This window comes from Manis pentadactyla, chromosome 6 (genome assembly GCF_030020395.1).
Source record: "Manis pentadactyla isolate mManPen7 chromosome 6, mManPen7.hap1, whole genome shotgun sequence".
NCBI lineage: Eukaryota > Metazoa > Chordata > Mammalia > Pholidota > Manidae > Manis > Manis pentadactyla.
Window position 1 is genome coordinate 118,914,518 of NC_080024.1, and position 11,795 is coordinate 118,926,312.

The 11,795-nt window shown below is 41.3% G+C and overlaps 1 protein-coding gene across 1 annotated transcript; it reads right to left on the reverse strand.

Annotated features, from left to right (window-relative positions):
* Positions 1-549: 549 nt before the first annotated feature.
* Positions 550-1,068, reverse strand: CETN1 (centrin 1). Its single transcript, XM_036905715.2, has one exon. It carries the CDS (start codon positions 1,066-1,068, stop codon positions 550-552), a length of 519 nt encoding a protein of 172 aa, XP_036761610.2.
* Between the last annotated feature and the right edge of the window lie 10,727 nt (positions 1,069-11,795).

Here is an 11,795-nt window from a genome sequence, read left to right on the forward strand (position 1 = left end):
CCAAAGGCAAGCTTACACTTTAGAACAGTATCTTTCCTGAGCCCAAAAAATGATTGCATGGTTTTCCTTCAAACCAGTATTTAGTCAAATGAAAAGTAATGTCTAGGATGACCTGCTGGCCGAGTCTACCTCATGTGAAAACAATGACTTGAATTTAAGGAATAATAAGTGAAGCCAGATAATTTAAGACCCCAAAGAAGTGACAAGGGATGCATTGCTGTTTGTCCCAAGAAGCGATCCTGTGTTCGGTTTCATGGATGTCTACCAATGTGGGGCAAATGGCAGCCGGACTGAAGCTTCAGGGCCTTTTGCTCAACCTAAAGTACCACAGGTCTGCTCTTGAGAATTAAAAACAAAACCTGAGTTAAAAGAATCTTTAAAATTATATAATTGAGCCAGAGATTTGGAAATAGAAATATCTAGACAATTTAGGGGGTTTCAAAGGGGGAGGGTATGGCACTGTCCTCTAATTCAAGATTTCACGGAACAGAAGCAAGGAACCCAGCAAATTGTTCAACTTCTCTGCACGTACTTGGGGGAGAACCGACTTTAATACAGGTTGGTCTTTTTCATGATACGAAGAAATTCTTCTTCGTTCACCTCCCCGTCGCCATCCCGATCGGCTTCATCAATCATTTCCTGCAGTTCTTCGTCGGTGAGGTTTTCCTCCAATTCACCGGCCACACGCTTTAGGTTTTTGAAAGAGATCTTCCCAGTTTCATCATCATCAAAGAGCCTGAAAGCCTTCAGGATTTCTTCTTTGGTGTCCTTCTCGGCCATCTTCTGAGTCATCACAGCCAAGAATTCATTGAAGCTGATCATCCCCGTGCCTTCCTTGTCCACCTCGGAGATCATCTTCTTCATCTTCTCCCTCGTGGGTTCGAAGCCCAGCGCTCTCAGGGCCACCTTCAGCTCCTTCACGTCGATGGTCCCTCTTCCGTCCATGTCGAAGAGGTCAAAAGCTTCGCGAACTTCTCGCTTCTGACCTTCAGTGAGTTCGGGCTTAGGACCCATCTTTCTTTTCTGGCTGGTAGAGGCCGCGTTTGGCTTCTTGAAGTTGGAAGCCATCCTCCTGCGGCGGTTGTTACCTTAACGTTGCCTCCACGCTCACTGCGCTTGCTCCGGGGCGCCCCCTGCTGGAGCGCCAGCGGGGGGCCTCTCCTTGTTCATTCCCACTCCCCTCCCGGAGCAGCCTGGCTCACCAAGCCCGCCGCGGCTGCGAGATGCTGTTTACGTTTTAATCCGCAGTTCGCTCGGTTATTATCCAGTCTCCAGGAGCTGAGACCTGAGCTGGCAAGAACTATCTGTAGGCACAGTTGTCTTCTTCACTGCACTGCCACTTGCTGTTCTTTCCCGGCTATTGCCAGCATCCTTAGGACTAGGTTTATAGAGTCGACCATGAGTTTATAGGTTTATATAGGGTTTATAGGATTATTTGGAGGGCCTTCCTCTCTCCTTTTGCATACTAATTTAAAACACCATATTGGTCTGAGATTACCTAGGGGTAAATGTAGCATAATCAAGATTGAGCTTGATCATCTGGCATTAAATGTGGGAAGAAGGAAGAGAGAATATTAAAAGTTACACAATGTGTTCAACCTGACTGACATAAATGGAAACCAGATAAAATGGAAAAAAGTTATGTATAAAACTTGTAGAAGTTTGTTTCCTGACATTACGCTCAACAATAATAAGACTTCCCTGGCTTATTTGGCATACACTGAAATATGAAATGTAATATCCAAATGTACAACTCTCGGTGTTTCAATTTTACATACTCAGAATAATTGCACTTGAATAACAGTCATAATTTCATTCCCTAAGTTTTTGATTTGGAGAAGAGAGACTGAAATACTTCATTCTGGTATTCTGGTATTTTTTAAAACGAATCGCTTATTATTCTCACTGTTTATCATCCAATCTGGCCTCTGCTCAAACCCACCTACTGATTGCCCTGCTTTCGCAGTAGACATGGGAGCAAATGATGCAGGGCATGTTGGGACTCAGTACTGCCTCCTGAGAACAAAGGGGCCAGAGAAAAATGGAAGCTTTTCAAGTGAAAAGAAGGAAAATAAGTCATCAAGTAAGCCCATAAAAGAATTGCCTTTAGAATTGTTCTATATTTTTTAAACGTTTACAATAAAAGAAAGCTGACACTTTTTAACAATCTTTAAAAAAAATCTTAATTTATCACTTCTTGATCAGTTATAAGAGAGGGCATTTCCAAGAGTTTTTACCAAAGAATTTTTGTATCCCCATCATCTAGAACAGTACTTGATGCATAGTAGGTAAGTTAATAAATATTTGCTGAATAAATGAATGACAATTAATGGTGGTCTTAAAATACTTCTGAATCATCAAAATAAGACAAAGAAAAACCCAAAAGATTAGATTATACAAAGAGTGTTTTATAAATTTTTTTTAAATTACTCATTATATATTGTTTACATGACATGTTTAATTAGCCAGAGCTCACCACCTGCCCAAGTGCATATATGATGTAATGGACAGAGGGCCTGGACATAAGGAAACTTATCTGGGGACACCCTCCTGCCACCTCCAGCTTCACAGCAATTGCTGCAGATATTGTCAATCTAGCAAGTAGACACTGCTTTCTTAACCAGGTCAAAAAGCCAGGGATCTTATCCCAAGTCCATGCCTTATTATCAGTGTGATCTTGAGGAAGTCATTTAACCCCTTCCACACTCAGCTGAAGCATCTGCAAAGCAGGAGTAGTAATATAGCTTCCTAATTGGGCTCCCACACATGTTCAATGAGCTGCTCCACAAACAGTTCCCTAGTGGGGCAGGGCTTGGGTAATTGTTAGTTGAATCTGAATTCCTCCCAGACATTGTACATTTCTTTTGACACCCACTCCTATGCCCAAATTCAAGCCAAGCTATGATGTGTTGGGAAAAACTGAAGGATAGAAGCTGCCTTATATAGAGCTACATTTGGGCCAAGCTGTGCGCAAAGCAAAACGGTTGTCATAGTTTCCAGATGTGTGCAATCAGCAGTCACAACTAAGGGCCACCAAGAGCTCCCTTCATAGAAACAGTACCCTCAGCCAGAGTCAGCTCTTGGTGGGGAGTTGTTTTATGTTCATAATCTATAATCTGATTTCAAAAGGGAAGGGAAATTTACATTGATTGTGTGCCTAACATTGGGCTTGCTCCACAGATTAGCTATATCATTTGATCCTTGTCATCATTTCCTGTTTTGTAGATGAAAAAAATAATGTCCAGGAGAGGTCTGGTCCAGTACACAGCCAGTAAATGGTGGCTCTGGGATTTAGCCATGGCCTTTCTGAGTCCAGTGCTGAGATTTTTGTTCACCACACCAGGCTGCTTTCTCCAAAAGTTGAGATTATTACCAAAATGATGTATCACTGGGAAGGTATGACACTGATTTTCATCCCTAAACTCAACAATAATTAAGTATCCTGCGTGGAAAGATCAAATCAGATTTTGTAGGATCTCAGTCAGGGTCTCATTTTGGGGGTCAGTCACTGGGAAAGAGCAGTATGCTTGGTATTTACATTTGTTCTTCAATTCTGCTTTACTCCATTCCGTGTTCAGTGTTCAAGGTAGTGAGAAGCAGTCCTGGCAAAGTGTTTTTAGTTGACATTAATGAGAATCTGTATAGTGCTTATGAAATTCAGCTCCATTTGTTTAAAGTCACTTTTCAACTTCTAAAAAGACTGACAAAGTAAATGAGATATCCTGGAAAATCAAGGGATATAAGTGGTTTTGTTTTGTTTTTGCACTTAAAATTTTTGTACCATAATATCCTAAGTAAGCTAAGTCAGTTGTTGATTATCTGAGACAGGGAGGCGAGGTGGTTGTTTAAGTCTGGTCATGGAAGCTTAACAGCTGGAAGGAGGAAAGAAAGAGGTGCTGGAATTCCACAACAAGGTCTGGAGTCAGTTGAGACCAAGAGAAAGGACCCACACAGCTTGCTTATTCTAATTATTTGGTTTTCCATTTGACCTGCATAGTATGAAAAGGTGAGGCTCAGGAGCCTTTTAAAATTGAAGTTGCATTCAGCAAGTTCAGCAAATTCCAGGTGCCACACAAGGCAGAAAACATGCACAACAAAGTTTCTTTATTCCTGCTTTTTTTACTTCTTAACAAATGCAGAGAGAAAATGTGAATGCTTGACACTTCTACATAGCAGCACATCTGTGCCAGGTTGGTGGAGGAGTGACCCCCAAACCAACAATAATAAAACTAAACTATTTATTCTTGAATATGTAGAGCCATTTACAAGAAATGGGCTCAGCAGTAAGAGTTTTACAATCCCGGTGGTCTCTGAATGAGACTATGAAGTCCAGTCCAGTGACTCAACCCAAGCCTTTTTGGCAAACCCAAGAACAGACTTAAGTGTCCGGCCAAGGGCTAGATAATTTCTTATTCCATTAACCCCAGAAATAAAGAAATACTCCTCTCAGATACAAAAGCCAACTGTGTTTTAGAAAAGAATTTACCAGAATCTCACATTGCTTCTCAAACTTTCATCCAAATACTCCTAAAAGCAAAGGAGATTTAAAGTACTCCCTTGGGATCCAAGGAAACACTTGGAAGAAGCCTACACCAAGCATGAAATATCTTTATAATCCTGTGTTTTATCTTTAAAAAAACACAAAAAACGAATCATGCTTGCTTTCTGCTTCATAATACATTTGCCTGTTCTACTATAGTTTTAAATGACTGACCATTGAGTAAATTTGGCTCATGCCCAAAAAGTGCCTATTTTCTGACTTTAAATGCACCCCAAGGATGTGACCAGGGACCAGGAGAACCTTATATGTTTTAGCAAACTCAGATGTGGGATCTAATGAACTTGAGGTAAAAAAAATAAAGATTGGCAATGTTCCCCTCACTTACCCAACCAAGATCCTCTCCACTTATACATCATTTGGATTTGGGAGTCAAAGAAGGAGGAAGAGGAAGAAAAAGTGTGAGGAGAAGAGGAAGATGAATGAATCTCCAGAGCAATTTGAACTTGATAGGTAGAGTGACATTAAATGCATCCAATGAAAGCTGCCCTCTCTTCCCAGAGCCCAAATCCACCCAACTTGAACATTGCTTTGGTGGAACTGAGAAAATATGACAATCTTTGTTGATGTAAACTCAAAGCAGAACGCTATGGCATTTATGATCCAGCAGTACCACCCTGTAAGTCTGCAGAGGTCCTACCAAGTGCAGGCATGCAACAGAAAATGCTGAACCAACAGGCTGGGGAGTGGCTCACTTGGATTTTAAAATACCTCATAGCCTAAGCTATTGATTTACTCTTTGATCCACCTTCTTTCATTCTCCAAGGGCCCTGAGACTTCAGCATCTAAAGCTGACTCTAAGGCTGTTTACTGAGGAGAATTTTATGCTCTCAGTGGTGAAAAGGTCAAAAATCCACAGGGGTGTTAGGAATCTAGAACAAGCCAAGTGGGTTGCAAATAAGGCTTTATTTAGGGATTAGCAGTGACCTGGAGAATTTGCGCACTTGTAGAAGATATTGAAATTCTAATTAAAAAAACAAAATGAACAAAATAACTGCACAGGCCCAAGAAAACAGGTCTTGTGGAAAACAGGTCAGGCAGAACTTGGCCTATGGGCTACATACACATTATTCATCTGGTCCTTGTATTGGCCACTTCTACTGGGGTTCAAATATTAAGGACACTTCTTAGGGAAAAGGAGAGACAGAGGGAAAATTGAATTCTAGCCCAAAGCCCATCCATGCCTAGTTCTTTAACTACAGCACCCAAAGGGGGAAGTGACCTGTTGCAGATGTAACAATAATCTGTTTGATTTTCTCCCCTGAACCAGCTTGGAAGGAGAGGAGCCCACTCTGCCTGCTATGTCCCTGTGTCCTTGTCTGCCAGCACCACTGCGGGCCTGGAGGCCCCTGTGTGATTGGTAGTGAGGCTGATCCAGGTTCAGTCTTAGAGACCACCGCTGTGGTCCTGTGCATGGCACAGGGAGGGAGCAGGATGGCTGGGGACTGAGATTCTCCCACATGGGCCACAACAGCCGTATTTTCAGAAGTCTGCTCTGCAACTTACTGGGAATTGGAGAAACAAAGTGAAAGTGTCAGTACATGGTAGAGGAAACACACCTTTTATGAAAATAGGTCTTACATTAACAAAATATTCTGAGAACTGGATTTTGAATAATAATCTGTTCTGTGACTACAGTATGTATTTAAAAACAAGCTTCTGAATTAAATTACAATTCTGCCGTATTTCAAAGTTTAGCAGTTGGGTCACCAAACAAAGCATCAAAAGAAACCAGTAGGTCATGTTAGTCTCCTCTGAAGCAGCAACTAGGATTCCCTTCATCAACAAGTAATCATATTACAGCTCCTTCCTGCTAGGCCTCTGAATAGGAAAGGGGATGCAATTAGGGCAGGAGGAGATGTCTCCCTCCTACTTCCCAGCTGGCAACTCACATCCCCCTGGAGATTTTTCATTTAGACATTGGCTAAACATCTTTTGAAACCCAGTGGGTTCACCACTGGGAATCACCGGCCCTCCTACTTTGCTTCATGTTCTGCATTTGCTACTTTGCATCTACAAAGTACTTTCCAAATTCCTTTGGTTTCTGGATCATTCTTATCTGAAATCCATGTTCATTGTTTTTTTTTTCCCTTTGGCATCAGTCAGGGTTCCTTTTGCTGTGAATACTGTGCCTGGGATAAAGCTGAGAATGGAAAGTGGGTCATTTACTTGTGTTTTTGTTTTTAATTACACCTCATACAAAGTGTTTGCCTGCCAGGGTGGTTTCAGGCCCCATCGCACCAGTGTAAAAGTCCACAGTTGGTTTATTTTAAAGCTCCCCTCACCCTCTAAGAACAGATTTCATACAAGCATTTTGAAAAGTATATTTTAAGGATAACATGGGAATGAGGCAAGTGTAGAAAGAGGAAAAAAGGAGCTCTCAATTACAAACTCATCTAACACATTGGGTCAAAGAAGGTAGGAAGGTTACGTGTTTCCATCTTTATGAAGTTATCAAGTTGTGAGTATTTAGTGAATCCTGAGGCAGTGACAAACATTATTTAACCTCTCTTTTTGCTTTAAAATTGTGAACATCCTAGTTTCCCAACACAATCATGTTTTAGAGACTAAGACATAAATTGTGTATATTATGCCTACATGTTTAAAATAAAGGAAAAGGTGTCTTGGAACTCCTGGCTCATTAAGGATTAATTTAGAATACAAAAAGCAAATAAAATTTTATTTTTATTGAAATATCGTTGATATACAATTTTATATTGGTTTCAAATATACAACACAGTGGTTCAACAGTTATCCGTATTATTAAATCCTCACCCCCACTAGTGTAGTTCTCTGTCAACATGGGAAGATGTTACAGAATCACTGACTATATTCTCCATGCTGTACTACCATCCCCTTGACCAATTTATATTATGATTGAGAACTTCTGTGCCCATTTATCCCCCTTATCCTCCCCACCCACCCACCCCAATCCTCCCCAACGGTAACCACCAGTCAGTTCTCAATGTCTATGAGTCTACTGCCATTTTGTTCATTTTGTTTAAAAAACAAATAAATTTGAATTTAGCATGGGTAAACACCAGACATTTACAAGGCTACAATTAATGTCTAGATAAATGGAATAAAGTTAAGAACATGTACAGATAATATATTCTTCATCTTAGTGAAAAGCAGCTCATGGTCAGAGAGAGTCTTTTCTCTGGCTGTGATCATTCCATCTCTTCTGGAGCCTGTGGCAGCCCCCAAAAGGAGAATATAGATATTGCATCTATAGTATGCATTCTGTTTTGACACATCTGTCTAAATTACATTGATAGACCATATCACCCATGTGTGGGACAGCAGTGTGGTGGGGGGCATAAGAGTGCCTGCCTTTCAGTGCCTGCCCTACCCACTACTAGTTGCAGGACCTCAAGTAAGGTAAGCTTCAAATTCCCATACAATGTTGGAATAGCAGTTAGTTCATAGGACTGCAGTGGGGACTGAATGAGATAATACATGTAAAGTATTTAATACTGTGCCTGGCCAACCATAAATGCTCAGTAAACATAGTGCTTTATGCTTCACAAAACTCAGCTAGATACACGTATTATCTCATTTACCATCTCAAAAAGTCTCTGATGAAGGGTTTAAGTGAAGCACCTGAGGTCAGAGACACTTCGCCATTTTCCTATTCACACAACAAGCAACAGCACAATGACCCGACCCAGCTTCTCATCTCAACACCAGTGCTCTCTTCCCTTATGGCCCCCCCTTTTAAGTACAAGGCAGGTGAGCTGCTTATTTTAAACTTTCTAAAGTGTCAGAGACTATCAAAGCTTGATTATTCAATCAGATTTAGCATAATGGGTAAAGCATGGACTTTTGAGCCAAACACACCTGGGTATGAATCCCAGGCCTTTCAGGTTGTGCCCGTTTGGCCAAGTCACCCCACCTTTCTACCTGTCCCCTCCCTCATGATGTGGCACAGTCTTCCCTTTTAGGTCATATATGCAGTTTGAAGGAACAGCCTACTCGGGTTCTGCCAAGTTCAGTCACTTACTAGCTCTTAGCTACAAAGTTTAATTATTCAATAGAGGTATATTTAGTATTTTAAGAGCTATTTCAACTCCCTTTAAGAATTGGTGAAATATAGTGATACAAAATAATCATATTTGTAAGAATAATTACCATCTTTGCATTGCTTCTAAAACTATGCTTTCCCAAGGCAAGAATGTGTATTTAATAAGTTATTTGTAGGGGCTGTGTTTGGATGGCAAAGCTACCCAGTTAATTCAATAATTCAGTACCTAACTGTTGGACCTGTTCTTTGGTGTCATAGACTGAGCCCCAGGACAGTGAGATTTTCGGTGTGATTTTCATGGAGACCATGGCTCTGCCAACATTTACTAACACCTAAATTTTTTGCTCACTGTCTAAACACATCTCTCCAGGTAGATGCCTACCACATGATTATCCGACTTATCTTTCATTAGTTTCTAATATAACAGTTGCAAAAGAAATTGATTTCTCTCTTGTACAGTCCAAGCTCACCTGGCGGCTCAGTTATTCCCAGGGCACCAAGTTCCTTCAGTATTACTGCTCCTACTCTCCCAGGCAGCTTGCCCTTATCATGTCTTCCACAGGCATGTTAGCCAGCAGGACAGGAGGTGTATCATGTCTTTTTTGAGCACCATTTCAAATTCAAATCCTCTCGGCCCTGCCTCACTGCACCTGTGATTGTTCACAGCTGTGCAGGCTTCGCCAGTTTGCTCAGTTGAAACCAGGAAGTGGCTCACCTTGGCCTGGGCCCCAAGCCTCTCACTTTCTGTCTGGGTCTTCTCAGACATCACAGCAAGTAAGAGAGTTAAAACTCTTGACCAATGGCAGATGAGTACCAATGTGTCTCCCCATCAGAAGGTCCTGTGGGGTTGAGCACCAGTCACCTAAAACCATGGCCAGCTCCATAACATGTTCATGTGCTGGCTCTGTGTCACACTCTGCATGTTACCCTCACTCTGCTCCCTGGGGAAACTCCCCAAATATACCTGCAGGCAAGTGTTAGCCTCAGATTCTACTCTGAGGGGAATCCAGGCTGAGAGAGGGGAGCATACAGTCTTCTGTGAGCCAGAAGCTGCCCACAACCCTTCTGCTCACAGTCCAATGGCCACGTGTAGCTGCAAGGGAGGCTGAGAAGTGAATTCATTATTCTGGGTGGCCATACTTCCAGTTTAAAAGTTCATTACTATGGAGGAAGTCGCTGCACGTGATTCAGGCATGTATTTCTCTTAGACAAATGTGAATTTGCACAATTAAATATGTCATGGGGAGACCAGAGTTTAAGACCACTAAACTAAGAGTCCTAAGTTTTTGTCCACACTTTTCCACTGATTTTCTATGTGAACTTAGGCAATTTGTTAAAGTCTACTGGGCCAAAAACTCCTCATCTGTAAAGTGGCAATAGTAATAATGCCTTTCTCTGGGTAGTTGTGAAAAAAATGAGATTGCAGATAGGAAGGCACTTGAAAACATATAAAAGATGATGTAAATAGAGGTTAGAAGACTTGGGTACTGTCTAAAGGTAAACAGTAAAGTAGTGGCAGAGCATTCCAGTCCATTCTGTTACTGTGTTATCAGATACACCCACAAAGCAAGGTCCTGTTCATCCCACCGGTGGATAAGCTCACCCAGCCCACCATCCTGGAAAGAGCAGTCAGCACAGGGTAAACACTTGCTGTTTAAAAGGCTGCACTGAAGTGGGTTCTTGCAGATAATCTCTCTTTATTTCATTATTCCCTTCTCTTCCAAAAGATTATCTACCTCTGGAATTTATCTTATAAAAATGATAAAGAGCAAAGTGAAAGAAAATTATAAAAGTTTGTTAGCCTAAGGGACAAAACTACATTTTCTCTCTCTCCATCAATAATCTAAACTTTCGAACATGTAGGAATAGTTAAAGATTCCTTCTGGACTATTTTAAGGAGTAAATTTATTAGTTCTATAGCATCTCATAATCCTGAGGTATTTGGGAAAACTGCATTCTTTGGATTCTGAACCTCTGGCTGTTTCCCCAAGCTACTTCAAACAATGCAAGCTTTTGCTGATGGGGCACTCCATGAGCCAGCAGTGTTGTTGAATTGTAAGTAAATAATCGTGAAACAAATCCGTGGTTGACACACTGTCATATGTTTACTGCTCCAGAGGAGGGATTTATTCTGAGGATATTGAAAAATTCCATTGCTATTTGGGGGAAGTGACAATTGGGATCACCCATAAATTAAAGTGACTGCCCTCTATAGTGTAGATGTGGTCCAAGACATCGCACAGGCACTAAAATATCATATGCGAAATACAACAGTGTTGGATAAAAATATATAACGTTACTAAATAAAAACAGATTCCATGGATACGATGTTTAAATTGCCAAGTTTGTCTACAGCTAGTGCCAGAGCTCCCAGGATTAATAAACATGGAGCAGGAAAACTCAGTTCAAAGCAACCTGCTTTGTTTTAGCATCAGTTTCATGAGTCATTTAGGCTGCCTTTTAAAAAATGGTTTAATATTTAATAAGCTAGGTATCTCTTTCCTTGTAGGGAGGGCATTAGTATTGTAACTTTCTATAAACCAGTACCTTCTCTGCCATCTCATCTCCCTCCAGCCTCACTCCCTTGGAGTTTGGCTTTGCTTTGCCAATGGTGGATATTGGTGAGATTGGTCATTTAATGTGAAGTAGGGACAAATACTTGGGTGAGGAAGGCATCAACCATAGTTTGTTTCAGCAGAGGCTTTTCTAGGTTAACTCCATCTAAATCACAGCAACATATAATTACAGAAAATCAAGAATAAAGGATGAAACTACAATATCCCCTTGTGCATATAATAACCTTCCTTTGATATCTTCTACGATCTTTTAAATAGCAAACGCCTTCTCTTCTTAGAGGACTTCCCTATGTACAATGGTGGTCATAGAGATATGAAAAAGAGTTCTTCCACAATTGTGGAATGTTCAGGAGAGGGACAGTTCAGAAGGGTGTACAGAGCCAGAAAAGTTGCAAATAATCATAGCACTGAAGATGCTGCTGCAAAACCGGGGAGGCTGGACTCCCTTTGGCCTGTGGGTCAGAGTGGATCTTCTAGAAGAGGCCCCACTCCAGCCGGTCCTGGGAGGGTGACTGAATTGTCCAGGAGGGCAGAAGAGCAGATGGTTTTAGGTAAAGGGAATAACGTGTACAAAGGAGAAGGAGCAAGAAACTGAACAGCAAGTTCAGAGCTGCAAGTGGCCTATCTGGCTGAGTCT

Excerpts from the sequence above, each read along its gene's own strand:
- CETN1 (XM_036905715.2), bottom strand. The coding sequence starts at position 1,068 with ATGGCTTCCAACTTCAAGAAGCCAAACGCGGCCTCTACCAGCCAGAAA.